Raw genomic sequence first — 19400 nt, 5'->3', positions numbered from 1 at the left:
AAAATAATTTTTCTTAACAGTTCATTATAGTTATAAAAAGAATAATGCTAGATCCCGCTTACGCTCTTAGTTTTTTTTTTTTTTCTTAATGATTAAGAAAATTTTGTTTAATATTATTTTGAATTTTTTTATTTTTTAAAAATTTTAAAAGTATTAAAAAATGATGTGAAAAAGAAAACAAAAAAAAAAAATTCTAAGCCTAGCGGAGCCCCCAGTAGTGGCTCTAGATAGGAGTGAAAACCGATCTATCAACGCAGTTTTTCGTCCAAAATCGAAACCGCACCGATGGGTAAAAATGACACAGATCTCGACCGAAACCGGTCGGAGAATGGGGAGGAAATTGTCGTCCTCGGTCTCGGGGTAACTCCGGTCAGTTTGTCGGCGTCATCGGTTGCTGTGTGCACCGTGAGAGAGAGCGAGAGAGGGCGATGAAACCGCAGTAACTGAGATTTTTGAGAGAGAGAGAGATATGACGCTGCGATGTGAGATTAGAGAGAGAGAGAGAGAGAGAGAGAGCTGGCGACATAGCTAGCCTTGCGTGGCTACGCGCTCCGAGAGAGAGAGAGAGAGAGAGAGAGAGAGAGAGAGAGAGAGAGAGAGAGAGAGAGAGAGAGAGAGAGAGAGAGAGAGAGAGAGCAAGAGAGATAGGAGGGGGCGGCGTCAAAATGTTTGAGAGTAAAAAGAATAGAAATGGGGAAGAAGATGAAGGGAACATGCGCTGTGTTAACCCTAGGGTTAAACGGCACCGTTCCTTTTATTATTTTTTTCAAATACTAAGTCTTAAAACGATGCCGTTTCATATATGTATAATTAAAAAAAAAATATTTAAACCATCGGTTAGTTCAGCGGTCCGGCCCAAGTTCAAACCGGGACCGAAACGTTGGACATCGGTTTTGAATAAAATCTACCGTGCGCCGACCGGTTCTACTTCGATTCTGGCCAGTTCCGATCTCTGGCCGCCGATTTGAGTCGGTTCCGGTCGGTTTTTCGGTAATTTGTACAGCCCTAACTCTAGAAACCTAGAAGGGTCCTTACAAAAATATCAAAAACTATTTGTGTAGTCACTTTTACATATTTCTTACGCATTATGCTAATGTGATTAGTTACATTACTTTTTTAATATAAAATAAATATTGAATTCCACCACATCAATGAAGTACACAAAGAATCTGCAAAAATGATTGTATATAATATTACTATAAAAATATTAATTCACCAATAATTTATCATCCACTCACTTCAACAATATGTTGGAATTGTAACTAAATTTTTTAAAAATTAAATTTATAATTCATCTTTTTAAAATTAAATCCACTCTTCATTTCATGATTTTTTTTAGTCATGTTTGCTTTCATTTCATAATTTTCTTTTATTTTGAAAATATTTGAGTAACGAATTGTAGTTAAAGATTGTTAAGAACAAATAATCAAATAGTTATAAACCCCTTTTTTCCTTTTTTTTTTTTATATATATATATATATGTATATAATTTACAAGAAGAAAGATGTTATGAGTAAATGGCATTATATTGAATCACTCTCTCCACTATAAAGATCCAAGAATATGACCATATTTCCTTATTCATACATAAATTTGTTGAGTGATATTAGTGGAGGGGCAGATATTCTCCTAATAGGCTAGGCCCGACCCACCTCGCTAGAGCCCAATAATCATGTGCAATAAGCCCAGTGAACGAGAAGTAAGGAGGGTCAGCCGCCAAGATATTTAAGTCCTATTCCAGATAGAGTAAATCCCGAGTATTTCTCGTAAGGATGTGTATCCGAGATATTCACCAATAACATTGTAGTCTTATACGGTTATTGCCTAACATCATGCAATTACACTATTTTTATTAGTCAATTCAATGCTTATATAATAAGCACCATCTAATGATTTGAGGTACGCTTTACGACCATATTGAATCCTTATTTCATTATTCCAAATACTGGTTTGGTTGCTTACCCACCGAGCCCTCATAATTCTTTTGGTGCTAGTTGATCGAGTCCGATAGTAGTGATGCGAAACATGTTCTTAATAATTAGATATAATCTTATGGCATGTAAGTTTCATGTATTTTTTTTTTTTTAAAAAAATAGAGTCTATCATTAAAAAATTATTATTTTTATATAGATTATAAATTTATCCATTTTTCAAAATAAATGCATAAGATTTACACATCTTAAAAATATATTTTTTGTAATATGTTTAGTCCTCTAAGATGGGCTTGCATTTATTTTTCGGTATCGGGTGTTAATGAGAACGCTGAACATTCTCTTTGGACTCACTGTCCACTTGATTGGAAAAAGATTGGTGGACCTCCTTTTCCTACCTATGATTTATTACACATGAGTTGTTTCTTGAGCAAAGCTCAAGCCCCCCCTCCTATATAAGTTTGTTTGTACTTAGTTTTGACTATATGGGGAGGCATTTGTAAAGCTTAAAAGTTAAGAGAGTGTTATTTTAATTAATTAAATTAATTAATTAAATACAATGCTAATTTTGATTTACCGATACCAATTTTTTTTTATTTAAAATGAATAAAAAAAATTTTTTGAGATAGAATTTAGAAACTAAAAAAAATTATAATTAATTTAAAAAAAAAAGGGAGCAAAAATTTGGCCGTTTGGTATGCTAAGATTTTTCTTATAAAATCATCTGCCACGCGTCCCACGCAATTGTCATTCTTTGTTCAGCACTAGCGAATGGGATTTTGGAGCTACCCGATAGCCAAAAAGTCAAAATAATTCGTTTCCTTGTCCGTAATGAAAAATATAATTATAAGTATAATTATGTATTAATTTATATATTAATATGATGTAATTAATTAAAAAATAAATTTTATTAAAATTAATATTAATTTAAATTTTAAATATAAATAAATTAATATCAACATATAAATTAATACGCAACTATATTTATATATAATAAAATTCTTTCTAAAAATTACGCGCACGCACGCAAGCACGCGAGTTTTAAAACAGAACTGAAGTAATTATCAAAATTACAAAGTGTAGGGGCAGGCACGCGCGAAGGCGTGTGTATAGAAAACGGGAAAACGGCGAGTGGGGGCACGGGGAGGAGAGTGTGTGTGACCGATTTTCCCAGAGGGAAAAAGAGATGGCTTTCGAAAGCTCGAAACCCTAAGAGCTACTCATTAATTCCCAATAGCGAAAGAAAGATCGAGTTTTGATTCCATTTTTGGGGAGGAGGAGATTGCTTGCGTCGCTCTCGGGCACTCTTCAATTTGTTGTTACTTGTTGTTGTTCCCCGCAATCTCAAACCCATCTTGTTCCAGTCGAAGCTTGGTGTTCGTCGGGTGGAGAGTGATAATAATTGCAGTGAGAAGCTCTTTTTTTTTTTTTTTTTTTTTTTTTTGTATGTTATTCGTTTGTTTGGGGGGGGGGGGGGGGGGGGGTGAGTAAGGAGGAAGGCAGGCAGGCAGGCGGTGAGTCACACACAGACAGACCCATCAAACAACACAAAAACCAATCCTCAAAATTGACTCGCCATAGCCACTCGCTCAGCGTGCGTGGGACAAACCCTAAAAACATTTCCCCACATTTCAACACGAACGCTCCTCTCCACACGCGCAAGCCTTCCCCACTCGCCCCCTGCTTCTCGGCTTTTCTTCCCAGATGCTATACTTGAATTTAGGTCTCTCTCTCTCTCTCACATTTCTTTATCTTTATCTTTCTTTTCTCTTTTCTACTGAAATTCGTTTGTTTCGGTAGTCGTTATGTATGATACCATGTTGTCTTAGATATATTTGATTGACGGTCTGTTTCATGCCGAGAATGTCTGGGAAAGGAGAGGGGATTAATGTTTTCCTTTACCACATGAAACCAATAGGGAAACTATTGAGCTGAGTTAGGGCCATGGCCAATACTGTCAGACTAGATAATGTGAACTGTGAAGCATACTAATTGTATTCCTGTAGTTATTTCCTTGTTGAATTTACATCAGTAATATGAGTACCATGCGATGAACTGTGAACGTTTCAGTACTTTTATGAACATTATTGTATTTATGCAATGATCCTATCAAAAAATCTAATGGCAATATTCTTAATTTACGCTAGTCTACTTTTATGAATATTCAAGATTTCAAGAGATATTCTGGTTTGAAAAACGTCTTGTTAATATATAAATGGGTCATTTTATGTCTCATTTGGTTGTAGAGATGAGAAATTCGTGAATGGTAGTAAAATAGTTTGTAAATACTAATGAAATAGTTTGATTTAAGATGTTTTAAGGAATTTTGGAAAATAAGAGAGAAATAGTTTGAATAAAAATATTATAAAGTTAAAATATTATTAGAATATAAGTTTTTAATAGTATCTTTGGTTTGGGATTTGAAAAAGTTGAATTGTTATTGTGTATTATTTGGAAGGTTGGCAAAGTTGTAATGATTAGATGAAAAAGTTGAAAATTTGAAATTAAAAAGTATTTGTGTTTGTGGTGTTTAGATGTGGAAATGAGATGGGATGAGACCATCTTGCAAGCCAAACGGGCCTTAGTGTTGTTTTCTAGTTTTAGATTGTATGTAGTATTGTTATAATCTGGTTGATTAAAATAGTGAGTTCTGAATTATATTATTTTGGCAACTTCAAGACCGATTAATCTGAAGAAGATTATCAAAGTTGAATGGATGACGTAGATGTTCTGTATAAATAAATAATGTGCGTGTGTACTGTTGTGTCAGATACTTTCTAAGTCGGTGCACTAATATCAGGAAACAGCACAACCAGGTGTTGAACTTGCCCATCATATCATATTATATGCTCTAAGCTACATTCCTTATAGTTAAGGTTTGATTATATTCTTCTGTCGCTGCATTCCTGAAAATGTTGAATCATTTTACCAATCATAAGCGTTTTTTGGATTTCAAGCTAAGGGTAATTTTCTCGAACTTATAAATTGCAGGTGTGTGAGTGGTGATCAGAGTCGAATTATTGCTGACCTCTTGAAGTGTAGTTTATCTATATAGATATATGTCCCAACTTTGGTTGGGTGAGTAAAAATCTACCAAAGGAACTCATTTATTTTTTAATTTCTTAAATTAAAGAGTGATTTTAAAAGATCATTTATGTGTATTCTGGTGGAGAAAAATGGCTTTCATATTGGATGAAGGACACATGTAAACACTCAGTGCGTTTGTCTTCTTCTAGGACTTATATGACATTTGTAGGTTCCTTAGGGTGGGCATCTTATCCTTTGCTATTCATGGTTGATCCATCGAAGAGATGAAGTCAAAGTGTTTTGAGTAGCATTTGGTGCTTGTCTTTAAATTCTATAAGAATAGTCTTATGAGTCTACTGTCTACCTGCCTTGAGTTTGATAGCTCAGCATGGACATGACAAATTTCATCCTCTTTCTTTATGGTCTTTCCATCAAATGATGTATTATTTTGCTACAAAAATTACAAGAAGCTTGTATTGTAAGTTGGTGGTGATTGCCAAATGATACGAGTAATTAGGTTGCTGTTGATTTTTTGGGCATTACCTTTATGTAAGAATATCAAATTTTAAGTCTTGGACCTTCCTTCCACAACCAGATGTGGAAAAGCTGTCTTCTTCTAAAGCTGTATGAGATTTTTACTGGAACCTGGTAGCTCTCATTTGGTTAAATAGATATGAAATTGATTCTTTCTAAAATTTTGGAGGGTTCATGCCTTGAAGAAATGAAACCAAGAATTTTTGCTAGGCATTTATGCCAGTTCAAAGGCAGTAGGTTGAAAGTTATATGTGGACGTGGAAACTGAAGAGGGCTTCCCTTTTCTGGTTTTGACAATGGATTTGAAAGCATCAAAATTATTTATAGACAACATCTTCAGTTAAATCTTGTTGTATTGGGGCTAGTCATTGTTCACCTAATTTGGGTTAATAATTTCCTGCTGCAGAATGGTAACACGTTAACTTTGGTAGTGATATGAAAGTTCCTCTCAGCACACAAAACCTAACGTATGGAAAAAGTGAGAAGCACAAAGCAGGTCTCAGAATGTCTTTTGATGAGTAGGATAAAGATTTCATTAATGATGAAAGGGGATGTTCAGTACATAAGAAGTACACTTAACAGTCAAAGGTGATAGAATGTGAACTGGAGCAAGAAGAGACAGCCTGTCAAGAATCAAGGTTATGAGAGTTTTGTCTATAATTGTGTATCAAAACATTTATATGTGTGCACGGGTATGAACCCCAACAATCAACATGTATATTAGAAGTTGCATCATCATGTGAATAAAAAAAAAAAAATTAACATAGTTAATTCATATGAAAACTGGGGACTTGTTTTCTGGAATGGAAAACCTATGCAAAAAGGTAGCTAGTTGTTATTTTTCAGATTTGGAAACAAAGGATTATTATTTTCTTTAATCCCAGCTGTGAGTTATTTTAAATACATAAAACAAATTATTTCCTTGACTGGTTGTGCTTGTCTATTTGTGGATGGATCAGTGAATTTCTGTTACGAGAAATCTTGAGTGCTTTGAGCCTAGTAGTCAAAAACTTTGAACTGCGCTCCCAAATCTGCACTCACTTGTGTGTGAGCCTATTGTGCCTAGAGACTTAGGCCTGGTTTGGATAGTGAGTTGAGATGAGATGAAAGTTGAATAAAATATTGTTAGAATATTATTTTTGAAAAAATCTATTCATCATCAATTTTCTCACCATCCCATGATGTGGCATTAGATAATAGGTTCACAAGTGAAATATAATAAATAGTTTCCAATCATTTAATGCCACATCATGAGATGATGAAAATTGGGATAATGAGTAGTATTATTCATTATTTTTTAATATTATTTTTGTTTTAGAATTTGAAAAAAACTGAATTGTTTATTATATTTTGTTTGGGAGTTTGGGAAAACAAAGCCGCTTTGCAACGGTCGGGCTAATAAACGCTCAAGAGCAGCCCTCCATTCAGTGGTTGCCACGTAAGAAAAAAATACAATAAGAGAAATAGACTTTACCACACACAAACCATTCAAGCACCCACACAGAAATAGGCTTTTACCTCTTTGCCCCTCTCTTCGTCTTTGTCGATGCCCATCTTTTCTGTCTCTAAGCTCTAGCAAAGCTCCCGTTAAACATTTTCAGCCCATAAATGGTTGCTTTCAGGATCTTCGCGATGGCAGTGAGCCACCAGTGCATGAAAAAATGGAAACCCTTCAGAAAGATCAAATCTTTTTTGGCTTTAGCTCTTTGTGGCTAAAAGACCCTTTGATTTTGTGCACAGGAATTGTTGAGGTTAGGTTGGAGAGGCCAGGCACTAAAAATGTGAGGCATGTTGAGAGGCTTACAGGAAAGGCTTTCAAGGAATCTGAGTAAACAATCCTGAACCTTCAAAAACCCTTCGTCTGGGTAAAAAGCATTAGCATCACTTGTGAGAAATTCTGTGATTCATAGGAGCGATTTTTCAATTTTTTTTCTGGAGTTTCCAAATCTGAAAAAGGCCAATTCCAATTCCTTTCTCTCTTGAAGAACACCGGCCAAGATTCCAGTTCTGATTTTTCATATTTTTCTGGGAATTTCGGCATCTTCTCCTCTCTCTTTTCCTCAAATTCTACTCTCTCTCTCTCTCTCTCTCAAATATTTTTTCATCCCCCATTAACTCATGTTTTATCTTTCCACTCAGACCCTTTAGTTTTTAAAATCTTGCAAATCCTATGTGATTAGAGGGGGCCAAGAAGCTTAGATAGAGATGATAAACTTTCTACTTTGCTTCTTGCAATTAATGGGTTCTGTTAATTATAATTTGAAAAGGTTTGCTGATAGTTTGGGGTACCTTAATAGGGCCAAGCGGTGAGGATTTTAGACCAGTGCTTCATGCAGTGCAACTAGAGTTGGAAAACGTGAAGATGGCAATGGGAAGGAGAGGGAGATGCGAGAAAGGGGTGTGAAAGGTACGAGAGCCTATGTCGAAGGACTTACTTGTTTCTGAAATATACAATGATCAGATGTAGTGCAACCATAAAATAGTTGTGATGGAAAGCTTAAGTGTCAATTATTTATTGGTAGGCTGCTTTTGAGCTATTAGAAGCCCGACCGTTTCTAAGGTATTCTCTTGGGAAAATTGTAATGATTAGATGAGGTGAGTCGAAGTTGTTCTAGTATCCAAACCAAGCCTTAAAGAGTCTCATAATATTGATAGATATTGTTAATCATAGCTTGGTGAGAAGTTAGAGGCCCTAAATGCACTTAGCTGGAGTCGAACACGCCAAGGATTTTGGTATACTTGATTTTCTGTGGTTCTAAATTAGTTTATGGACTACTTTTTCCATCATTATTGTAGGGGTGTCAAATTGTGTTAACGGGTCATGTTTGTGTTGTGTCAATACATATATATTATACCATATGGGTAAACCTGAATCCGACTCTTTAAGTTTATTGTGTCAAAATATCAAATCCTAACACGACCCATTAACATAACGAGTCGTGTTGTGTCAATCCGTTTCAACCCATTTATTTAAATGGATTGAAGAAACTCGAAATTAACTAGTTTGACATGATTAAATTTAGTATAATTTTATATAAATGTTAAAATAAAAATATCTATAAAAATTATAAAACTAACTGCAAGTCCAAAATTAAATCCAAACAATAAAAATGTCGAAATTAAAATTCTAAAAATGTTACTTTTAGACATAAGGGTATAATTATAACTTTAACTTTCTTAATGGGTCATAACAGGTTATATCGTGTCAAAACGGGTTGACCCATTATCAACCCGTTAAATAATAGTGTCTTAACGGGTCAACCCGTTTTGACCTAGACCCGTTAAGACTAAACCTAAACCTGCTATTACCGTATCGTGTTCGTGTTGGGTTAACTGGTTTTGTCATATATTGCCACCCCTACATTATTGTTTGGGATCCTATTGTAAGATTGAAGTTCATGTATGACTCAAGAAGATTATATACTTTTATTCAATCATGTCTTGTTATAACTCTAATCATTGTTAATTGTGTGCTTTTAGGTTGTTGTCTTATTAACACAACCTTGTTGTCTTTTCCCTTTTCAGCTAACATCAGAATCTCAGGTAATAGTTTGCTAGATTTGGTTTATTCTCATCATGGACATAGATCTTAGGCTACCTTCTGGTGAGCATATTAAGGAAGATGAAGAAGCAAATGCAATTGATAACATCTTGAATGGTGATGAGAAACTGCATAATGGAGATGTAGAGGGTGACCATAAGGTTGATGTTGGAGTTGAGGTATGCATTGAAGATGGTGGAGATTTGAATTCTCCCACGTTGGATATGGTAGTGTTTAATGAGGATATGAATCTTGAGCCACTTTCAGGTATGGAATTTGAATCACATGGAGAAGCTTATTCATTCTATCAAGAATATGCTCGGTCTATGGGATTCAACACTGCAATACAAAACAGCCGGCGTTCAAAGACTTCAAGAGAATTTATTGATGCTAAATTTGCTTGTTCTCGATATGGGACCAAGCGAGAGTATGACAAATCCTGCAATCGACCACGCACTAAACAGAACAAGCAAGATTTGGAAAATGCAACTGGTCGACGGTTATGTGCGAAGACAGACTGCAAAGCAAGCATGCATGTGAAGAGAAGGTCAGATGGTAAATGGGTTATACATACTTTCATGAAGGAGCATAACCATGAGCTACTACCAGCCCAGGCTGTGAGTGAACAAACAAGAAAGATGTATGCTGCAATGGCTAGACAATTTGCCGAATACAAAAATGTGGTTGGTCTCAAGAATGACAAAACCCCATTCGAAAAAGGTCGCAATTTGGCACTAGAAGCAGGAGATGTCAAGATTTTACTTGATTTTTTCACACAGATGCAAAATATGAATTCCAATTTCTTTTATGCTGTAAATCTGGGAGAAGATCAACAACTGAAAAATTTTTTCTGGATTGATGCCAAAAGTAGGCATGACTATAAGACTTTCAGTGATGTAGTGTCATTTGATACTACTTATGTCAAGAACAAATATAAGATGCCTCTTGTTATAATTGTTGGGACAAACCAACACTATCAATTCATGTTGCTTGGATGTGCCTTGATATCAGATGAAAGTGCAACAACATTTTCCTGGTTAATGCGAACATGGCTGAAAGCAGTGGGTGGGCAAGCTCCGAAGGTAATGATCACTGACCATGACAAAACCATTAAATTAGCTGTTTCCGAGGTCTTTCCAGATGCTCGTCATTGCTTTTGTTTGTGGCATATATTGGGGAAGGTTTCTGAAAATCTTGGTCATGTAATCAAACAGCATGGAAATTTTATGGCAAAATTTGAAAAATGCATCTTCCAGTCATGGACAAATGAAGAATTTGAAAAAAGGTGGTGGAAAATTCTTAATAGATTTGAACTCAAAGAGGATGAATGGATGCAGTCACTATATGAAGATCGGAGACTATGGGTGCCAACATACATGAAGGATGTGTGTTTGGCTGGGATGTCTTCAGTTCAGCGATCAGAAAGTGTAAATTCCTATTTCGATAAGTATGTGCACAAGAAGACCACCATACAAGAATTTGTGAAACAATACGAACCAATTCTACAAGATCGGTATGAAGAGGAAGCCAAAGCAGATTCTGACACATGGAACAAACCACCTGCATTAAAATCTCCTTCCCCTCTGGAGAAGAGTGTCTCAGGGGTGTACACACATGCATTATTCAAGAAATTTCAGGCTGAGCTTCTAGGTGTAGTTGCTTGCCATCCTAAAAAAGAAAGACAAGATGACACAATAACTACTTTCCGAGTTCAAGAATTTGAAGGGAGTCAAGAATTTATTGTTATATGGAATGAAATGAAATCAGAAATTTCCTGTATATGTCGATTGTATGAGTACAAAGGTTATCTTTGTCGGCATGCAATGATTGTTCTTCAAATTTGTGGCCTTTCTGCCATTCCACCCCAGTATATTTTGAAACGGTGGACGAAAGATGCAAAGAGCAAGCATTTTTTGGGACAAGAATCGGGACTAGTGCAATCTAGGGTGCAAAGATACAACGATTTATGTCATCGGGCGATGAAACTGAGTGAAGAGGGATCTCTTTCTTCGGAGAGTTACAGTTTTGCAATCCATGCACTAGATGAAGCTTTGGGAAGCTGTGTGGATATGAATAATTCTGCTAAGGACCTTGAAGAAGCTGGCACATCAGACACTCATATTCTACTTTGCATGGAAGAAGACAACCAAAGTAGAAGTATTGGGAAGACAAATAAAAAAAGGAATCCAACAAAGAAAAGAAAGGTTAGTAATTGACAGCAACTGGCTATTTTATGTCATTATGCATGTGATATTTGTTAACTATGACCTCCTTCATATACTGTAGGTGAACCCTGAATCTGATGTTATGACTGTTGGGGCACAAGACAGCTTGCAGCAAATGGTTTGTCTCTTCTCATGAATGGCTTAGCCTGTTAAGAATGACCATTTTATATTAAATTATGTACACTAAATTGTATCAATCCTGGAAATAATGAGTTTGCTCTTACCTAGAAAAAAAATAATGAGTTTGTTCTTCTTACTTATTAGAAAACATAACGAGTTTGTTTATACGTGGTTCAATTGCACCCAGTAGAATTAACACAGAAATGTCCTGATGCTACTGAGTGGATTGTGCTATAGAATGCTATTGGAAAAACAAAGAAATTAAAATTGAGGAATTTTGTAGGAGAAATTAAGCTCAAGAGCTGTAACCCTTGATAGCTACTACAGTACACAACAGAGCATGCAAGGAATGGTATGATGCACTATAGTTCCGTCTCTATTATACATTACAAACTTCTTTTTCAATTGATGATTTATACCCAGTTTTTTTTTGCAGGTACAACTGAACTTAATGGGACCGACACGTGATAATTACTATGGGAATCAACAGACCATTCAGGGGCTGGTACATCATATACATTATTGCCACAATGAATTAACTAGTGATAGTGCACCATAGATGATGTTCATTATGATATCTGGGTTTCACATTTGTAGGGGCAATTGAACACAATAGCACCAAGCCATGATGGTTATTACAGTGCTCCTCAAAGCATGCATGGGCTGGTATAGCACCTATGATGCTAGACGTAATTATCAGTCTATATTACCTTGTTCATATGGCATTCTCTTACAAATTGGGGTTTTATGTTTGCAGGGACAGATGGATTTTTTCCGAACACCAACTGGCTTCTATGGCATTCGAGTAAGTTTGCTTGATTATTCTTACAATTCTGCAAAATTATCCCACTTCTACTCAGGACTTACAGTGGGTAAAACTTCCTCATGGCAGGATGATCCCAATGTGAGGGCTGCACAGATGCATGATGATGCATCCAGACATCCGTGAGATGCGCAACTTTCTCATTATGAAGGTAGTTCGCATTTGAAATGAATTTTATCTGTTGGCCCCAAAAAGTTTTTGAAAAAAAGGCTAAATTAGAGTTCTTTACCTTGTAGGTGGGGCTTAGCTAATGTCTACTAAGAATGATATGTATCATGCCTTGTAGAAGGAAGGATTACGGTAGAGCACCTTCCTTTGTTGTCTATAAATTATATGATAAGATGGAATAGGCTGTTGCTGTTTATTTTCACCATTTTCTTTCGAAATTTCCCCGAGAGTTGGAACAGATTTGAGGTAGGGTTGCATCTCTTGTAAAAGTTGTTGTATTGATGATCTGTGACTGGTAATTCTAGATAGGAGCAATCGAAATCAGTGTTACATAACGATTGGCTGATCAATGTATTTTGCCACTCCACAAGTGGTAACAGGAGCAGGAATGTTGAAAATAGTTCAATTTGATGTCCATTTCTATTTACTCTCTACCCTTGTATCATTAGGATCCTCTCTTTGGGGAAGGGACTTGGGGTTATGGTGGGTTCTGAACACCCCCCCTCCCTCGTTTCCAATAGTAAACTAGATCAGGGCTTTAAGATTTATTTATTTTGTCTTCCCTCCCTCAAGTGGGCAAGTTTCAGATTTCATTAAAACGGTAGCACATGGCCCATGCTGAGTTACCCATGATGTAAAGGATAGCATGTAGTAGTTGAATTTTGATTCACTTGAAGTTAAATGAGAGAGAGAGAGAGAGAGAGAGAGAGAGAGAGAGAGAGAGAGAGAGAGAGAGAGAGGATGTTGTGGGGCACCATGTTGTGTGCAGGACATTTTTATTCATTGAGTAATGTTATACACTAGACTACAATCTTACTTACATCCTACTATATATATGATGTGGTGCATTTATCAGCATTTGGTGAACACTACACTACCATCTCACTTATATCTTACTATATATGATGTGTATTTATCATCATTTTATAATAAAGAAGCATGTAATAAATGATCATTCAATAGTGATAAATGTGCTACATTTTATTTAGTAGAATGTAAGTGAGATAATAGTATGATATATAGAATTTTCTTTATTCTTTACCGGACATACCTTTTCTATAGTATAGATGTACGATGCACTTGAGCTAGAACTTTGAAGAAAATAATATGGTTATTAATCAATTGATGTTATGGGAAATGAATTTATAATTTATAAGTAACTGTATGTCTTCAAAAATAGGAGGTATTGGGTCTTTGGACAACACCTCACTCTCTTTCAAGCGAGAATCACTTGGTTTTGGGTTTTGGCTCGTACTGTAAACTCCAAGATCAAGACAGCAATTTGATATATTTTTCTGTTTTGCGGCCGTTTGGACATAGAAATAGTGTCGTTTCATTTTATTTTATCATTATAATTTTTTAAAATTTTTACGTAAAATATAATAAATAATTTAACTCCTTTAAATTTTAAAATAATAATAATATTAAAAAATAATATTCTAAAAATATTTTATTCAACTTTCAACTTTTATCAAATCATTTTATTTCATCTCATTATCTAAACTACACATAAATCTCCACCCCATGAATAACTACTCTTATGATAATATTATGTGTTAAATATTAAATAATAACTACGCTTATAATAATATAATGTGACAGACTTTTTGATAAACTGGTCATTTTTAAACTCCTAATACTCTCAATTTTGATGGAATCAATTTTTCAATTAGTACAGCATTACCAATCTAATAAAATTTTAACGTTAGCCCAATGATTGGGTGGCGTATGTCGTTTAAGGATATAAAAGAGTACATAAACATACAAAGAAAGAAATCTTCAGCTTTCTTGGATAAACCCATGTGTGACCAGGTAGTGCCTTAGTACCCAAGTATTATTTGTGTTACTTTTAAATACGAATAATAATACATACAGTTATCAAGTACATAAATATTATATAATTATTTTGAAAAAAAATAAAATTTTTATTAAAAATTAATTTTTTTATATAAATTTTATATTTATTTACTTTTTTAATGTGTTTGTAGAGCATTTCCATAGTCATGATATAATCATAATTTTTCTTTAAATAGATATATATATATATATTTTTTAATTTATTTTTATCATTGATGCTAACCGGATATTTGATTGATAACAGTGCAGTAGTGGTAAGACTTATTTGAAATAATAAGTTTAAAAGTCAAACTTAACATAATATTAAAAAAATCTAATTATAAGTATAATTATATATTAATATATATATCAATTTAATGTGATTGGTTAATAAATAAATTTTATTAAAAATAATATTAATTTAAATTTTAAATATAAAAAATTAATATTAATATAGAAATTAATACGTAATTTTATTTGTATATTACAAAACCCTATCCAAAATAGGGATAATCATTAATCACTCACCAAACACGCGTGGCTCCACGCCACGTCCATGCACGTGTGAATTTGAAATCTATCCATCTACCACAAACCCATAATTTCATAAAGCACACTTTATCCTCGTCAAGTCTCGGTCCCCAACGCGCTGAGAAAGAAAAAGCCACGAAACGCCAGGGCCCCAACCTCTGTTCGCTTGTCTGTTGACTGAGTCCCAAGCCCTAAATATTTTCCCTTTTTGAAAAACCCTTCTTCATCGGCGCAAAACCCCACTCGCCCTGTCTTGAGTCTTGAGGTCTTTCCCTCTCTTTCTCTCTCTATCTCTGAAATTGTCGTTTTATTTTACTTTTTTTTTTTTTGGGTGACTGCAATTACTTTAATTTTGGTTTTATTTATTTATTTACTTTTTCATAAAAAAAAAAGGAGCTTTTTTGATTGCTTAGAAATGTGGGCAAGGGAGATGGGCGTTTATGAATTTCCAGATATATTGTCATCTCTGAACCCGTGGCCGTGGGAATTGGAACCTCTAGTAAGCAAATGAGAATTTGTTAGGTCTAGCGTATCAGTAGTTTATTATGACACTTCAGCTTAAAAGGTTTAACCAAATTAGCTTTTGTATTGAGTCTTTAACATAGTTTCTAGCTGATTATCACCTATCTATTTTTTTTTTTTTAATCAAGAATGTGAGTTGGGAAGCATTTTGGATTTATAATTTTTCTTCCCATTTTGCCTGCTTTCTCGGGAAACAAGCAGAAGCCAGAAGGCTAAGAAGAGCTAGAAATATCAAGTGGATAGCTGTTTACTCACTGAATTAGTGCATGTTTGGGATTACGGTGTAAAATATAAACTTATCGATTTCGGGCTTATAGTTTATAATTTAAGTAATAAGTTATACTATTAAAAAGGTCTTTTCTGTTTGGTAACTATATGTTTAAACTACTTTTAAACATATTACGTTTGTTTGGAAATAAATTAAAAAAGTGTTTTATGAATTTCTAAGATAGAAATAACGATTATTTGAATTTTTAAAAATTATGTCTATATTCTTAAAAGTTTAAAAGTTGTAATTATCTTAAAATTGTATGAGTATTTTCATCCATTAACAGTCTTTTTAAAATTCAAATTAGTTCTGCATTATTAAACGTACTTTTTAGCTTATTTGATATTTAAAGTATTTTAATATATAACATCCAAACAACTTAATTTTTTTTATTAAAGAACTTTTAAGGTTATTTAAGCACTTTTTAAGACTCTTACCGCAATCTCAAATAGGCCCCTAATTGTGTAATTAGAAATTTAGAAATTCTATTCTGCATAAAAAATGAAAAGATTACCGTGCAATGACCATTTTTTTGCTATTATTGAGCATATATCCTCTACAATCTTGGTTCCTTCTACAATATGAAAACTTGAATTGTCCATTGAGTTTCGTGCAATTTCGACATTACTTCATATCAGGTGTAGTTTCATACAACGAAAACCCCTTGTGGCAGTGTTAGAAACCACGTACCTTCACAGTATATATGACTATCTGGCTATTCGCATCTTCTAGACAAGCTGTTTAACCTATATTCTTAATACCATCAGAATTGCTTATTAAGTTGAGTTGTCTAAGTAAATTACATGCTTAAATGACATTTTCCATTCTACTTTTATTTGATATAAGGAAAAAATCCATGTCAACCTAAAATGAATATAAGTTCATGGATGACATTTTCCTGCTGAAAATTACCGTTGTGATGAGCAGCAGGCACTACTTAGGTTTAAGGTTTGATTGAGTTAAGTTTATGTTGATATCTATATGAGTAATACTCGCTCAAAATGGTTACCTTTTCATGGGACTTGGTTTTTGAGATCTTTAGAATTTGATGAGAAGGTCTGAAGATGTTTTGACAATTTGTTCACCTGCATTGTGTTTTAAATTTCTTTGATCAATTCTCGTTTTTTGAAAGTAATATATTCTTGTTCATCTTCAGGTTGTAAATTATCTTGGGAAAGATTGAACCTTCCTCATGGAAACAGGTCGTAAATCACGTCTGCAGAAAATAAGGGTGGGCAGGATTTAAAATGCAGTTGTAACTATGTTGGACTGCTAAGACAATGTGCATCATGTTAGAGTAAGTGAAAACATGTGTGACTTTGTGGAGGAAGTGCATAATAGAGAAGGTGGGGCTGTTAGTTCTTCTAAAAGGGATGTTGTAGCATTTGAAGAAGATACAGATTTTGAGCCATGCAATGGCATCGAATTTGAATCGCACGAGGTCGCATACTCATTCTATCAAGAGTATGCCAAATCTATGGGGTTCACCACTTCAATTAAAAATAGTCGTCGCTCAAAGAAGTCAAAAGAATTTATTGATGCCAAATTTGCATGTTCCAGATACGGATTCACTCTGGAATCAGATAGTGGGAGTGCTCGGTGACCAAGTCTGAAAAAAACAGACTGTAAAGCCAGCATGCATATGAAGAGAAGGCCTAATGGGAAGCGGATTATTTATGAATTCCTTAAGGAGCATAATCATGAGCTTTTACCTGCTCTAGCATATCATTTTCGGATTCATAGAAATATAAAGTTAGCTGAGAAGAATAATATTGACATTTTGCATTCTGTTAGTGAACGAACAAGAAAAATGTATGTTGAAATGTCTAGACAGTCTGGTAGGTATCAAGATATAGGGTTTCTTCAGAGTGACACAAGTTATCAGTTTGATAAAGGCCAGCAATTGACTTTGGATGAGGGAGATGCCCAAGTAATGCTCGAGTACTTTAAGCGTATCCAAAAGGAAAATCCTAACTTCTTCTATGCGATGGATTTGAATGAAGAGCAGCGTTTGAGAAATCTTTTTTGGGTTGATGCCAAAAGTAGGCATGATTATGTCAGTTTTAAAGATGCTGTTTCTTTTGATACATCATATATAAAAAACAATGAAAAGTTGCCATTTGCTCCTTTTGTAGGGGTGAATCATCACTCTCAGTCCATGTTGCTTGGATGTGCATTGGTTGCAGATGAGACTAAATCAACGTTTGTTTGGTTGATGAAGACATGGCTTAGAGCAATGGGTGGTCAAGCTCCAAAAGTAATGATTACCGATCAAGACAGAGCCTTGAAGGCAGCCATCGAGGAAGTCTTCCCAAATACACATCATTGTTTTTCTCTGTGGCATGTTTTGGAAAGAATCCCTGAAAGTCTAGCTTATGTGATAAAACGGCATGAAAACTTTCTGGCAAAATTTAACAAGTGTATTCTCAAGTCATGGACAGATGAGCAGTTTGACATGAGATGGTGGAAAATGGTTACTAGATTTGAACTTCAAGATGATGAATGGATACGATCCTTGTATGATGATCGAAAAAAGTGGGTGCCTACTTATATGGGGGATTTTTTTTAGCTGGAATGTCTACACCTCAGTGTTCCAAAAGTAGGAACTCTTTTTTTGACAAGTACATTCATAAGAAAATTACACTGAAGGAGCTTGTGAGGCAATATGGGACAATTCTACAGAACAGGTATGAAGAGGAAGCCAGAGCAGATTTTGATGCATGGCACAAACAGCCTGCGTTAAGGTCTCCTTCACCTTGGGAAAAGCAATTATCAACAGTTTACACGCATGCAATATTCAAGAAGTTTCAAGTTGAGATTTTAGGTGTAGTTGGCTGTCATCCCAAAAAAGAAAGTGAAGATGGAACAACTACTACATTTAGAGTTCAAGATTGTGAAAAGGGTGAATATTTTATGGTAACATGGAATGAAATAAAGTCAGAGGTTTCTTGTTTCTGCCACTTGTTTGAATACCAAGGTTTCCTCTGTAGACATGCAATGATTGTTCTCCAAATCTGTGGTCTTTCAAGTATCCCATCTCGATATGTTTTGAAGAGGTGGACAAAAGATGCTAAGAGCAGGCAATCAAAGGATGAACGAACAGAAAGGATACAGACTAGGGTGCAACGTTACAATGATTTATGCAAACAAGCCATTGAATTGAGTGAAGAGGGATCATTATCTGAAGAGAGTTATAGTGTTGCTTTCCGGGCAATATGAGAAGCTCTGAAACATTGTGTGAATGTGAATAACTGTACTATTAATGTTGCAGAATCTAGTAGCAAAGCTCATGGTCTTCGTGAAGAAGAGGATAATCAAGGAAGTCCGAGGGCTAAAACAAATAAGAAGAAGAATACATACAAGAAGAGAAAGGTTGGTTCTGAAGTTAACGTTTTATGTATTTATGTTCCTTTTATATCTCTGTCACTACATTTTATTTTTGAATAAACGAATACCTCTTTTGTTTAGGTACCATCAGAGCCAGAGGCTGTACTAGTCTAGGTGCAAGACAGCTTGCAACAAATGGTTTGTCTAATCTTCATTCTTGTTATGATCCAATTACAATCCTTAACAGAATGCATGGGAGCATATTAAAAATGCTATAATAATTTCATCAAATGCAATCCACTCTAAACTGAGAACGCCCAGGATCATGTAAAGAATGATAATAAATACATATATGTGGTTGAAAAGTAGTGAGAAAGGTGTGCATTTTTTTTTTCTTGGGAAAGTAGAAGTTTCGCAGATATGATATATCTCAGGCTTTCTTGCTTGTAGGATAACTTAAGCTCAGATGGAATGAACCTTAATGGATACTACAGTGCTCAACAAAATGTTCAAGGACTGGTACATATTTTTGTACTGGGCCAATTTT

At 34.8% G+C, this 19400-nt stretch overlaps 1 protein-coding gene and 1 pseudogene across 9 annotated transcripts; both read left to right on the top strand.

Moving 5' to 3' along the window:
- The first annotated feature begins 3043 nt into the window (after nucleotides 1-3043).
- Nucleotides 3044-12796, top strand: LOC122307080 (protein FAR-RED ELONGATED HYPOCOTYL 3-like). 9 transcript variants are annotated; one of them, XM_043119698.1, is made up of 12 exons: nucleotides 3400-3654; nucleotides 4702-4807; nucleotides 4923-5009; nucleotides 5899-6130; nucleotides 9018-11237; nucleotides 11320-11376; nucleotides 11662-11730; nucleotides 11815-11883; nucleotides 11976-12044; nucleotides 12136-12183; nucleotides 12271-12352; nucleotides 12438-12796. In XM_043119698.1, the coding sequence occupies exons 5-11, from the start codon at nucleotides 9069-9071 to the stop codon at nucleotides 12325-12327; spliced, it is 2538 nt and encodes an 845-aa protein (XP_042975632.1). In that variant the 5' UTR covers nucleotides 3400-3654; nucleotides 4702-4807; nucleotides 4923-5009; nucleotides 5899-6130; nucleotides 9018-9068; the 3' UTR covers nucleotides 12328-12352; nucleotides 12438-12796. The 9 variants fall into 9 exon arrangements, with proteins under 9 accessions (XP_042975636.1, XP_042975633.1, XP_042975634.1 ...); XM_043119699.1 differs by lacking the exons at nucleotides 3400-3654; nucleotides 4702-4807 and adding an exon at nucleotides 3045-3338; XM_043119697.1 differs by lacking the exon at nucleotides 4702-4807.
- A 2035-nt stretch (nucleotides 12797-14831) lies between these two features.
- On the top strand, nucleotides 14832-19052 carry LOC122307836 (annotated as a pseudogene).
- The last annotated feature ends 348 nt before the right edge of the window (nucleotides 19053-19400 follow it).

Source organism: Carya illinoinensis, chromosome 4 (genome assembly GCF_018687715.1).
Source record: "Carya illinoinensis cultivar Pawnee chromosome 4, C.illinoinensisPawnee_v1, whole genome shotgun sequence".
In the NCBI taxonomy this organism is placed as follows: domain Eukaryota; kingdom Viridiplantae; phylum Streptophyta; class Magnoliopsida; order Fagales; family Juglandaceae; genus Carya; species Carya illinoinensis.
The sequence above is the reverse complement of the archived record's forward strand: the minus strand, read 5'-3'. Positions and strand labels throughout refer to the sequence as shown.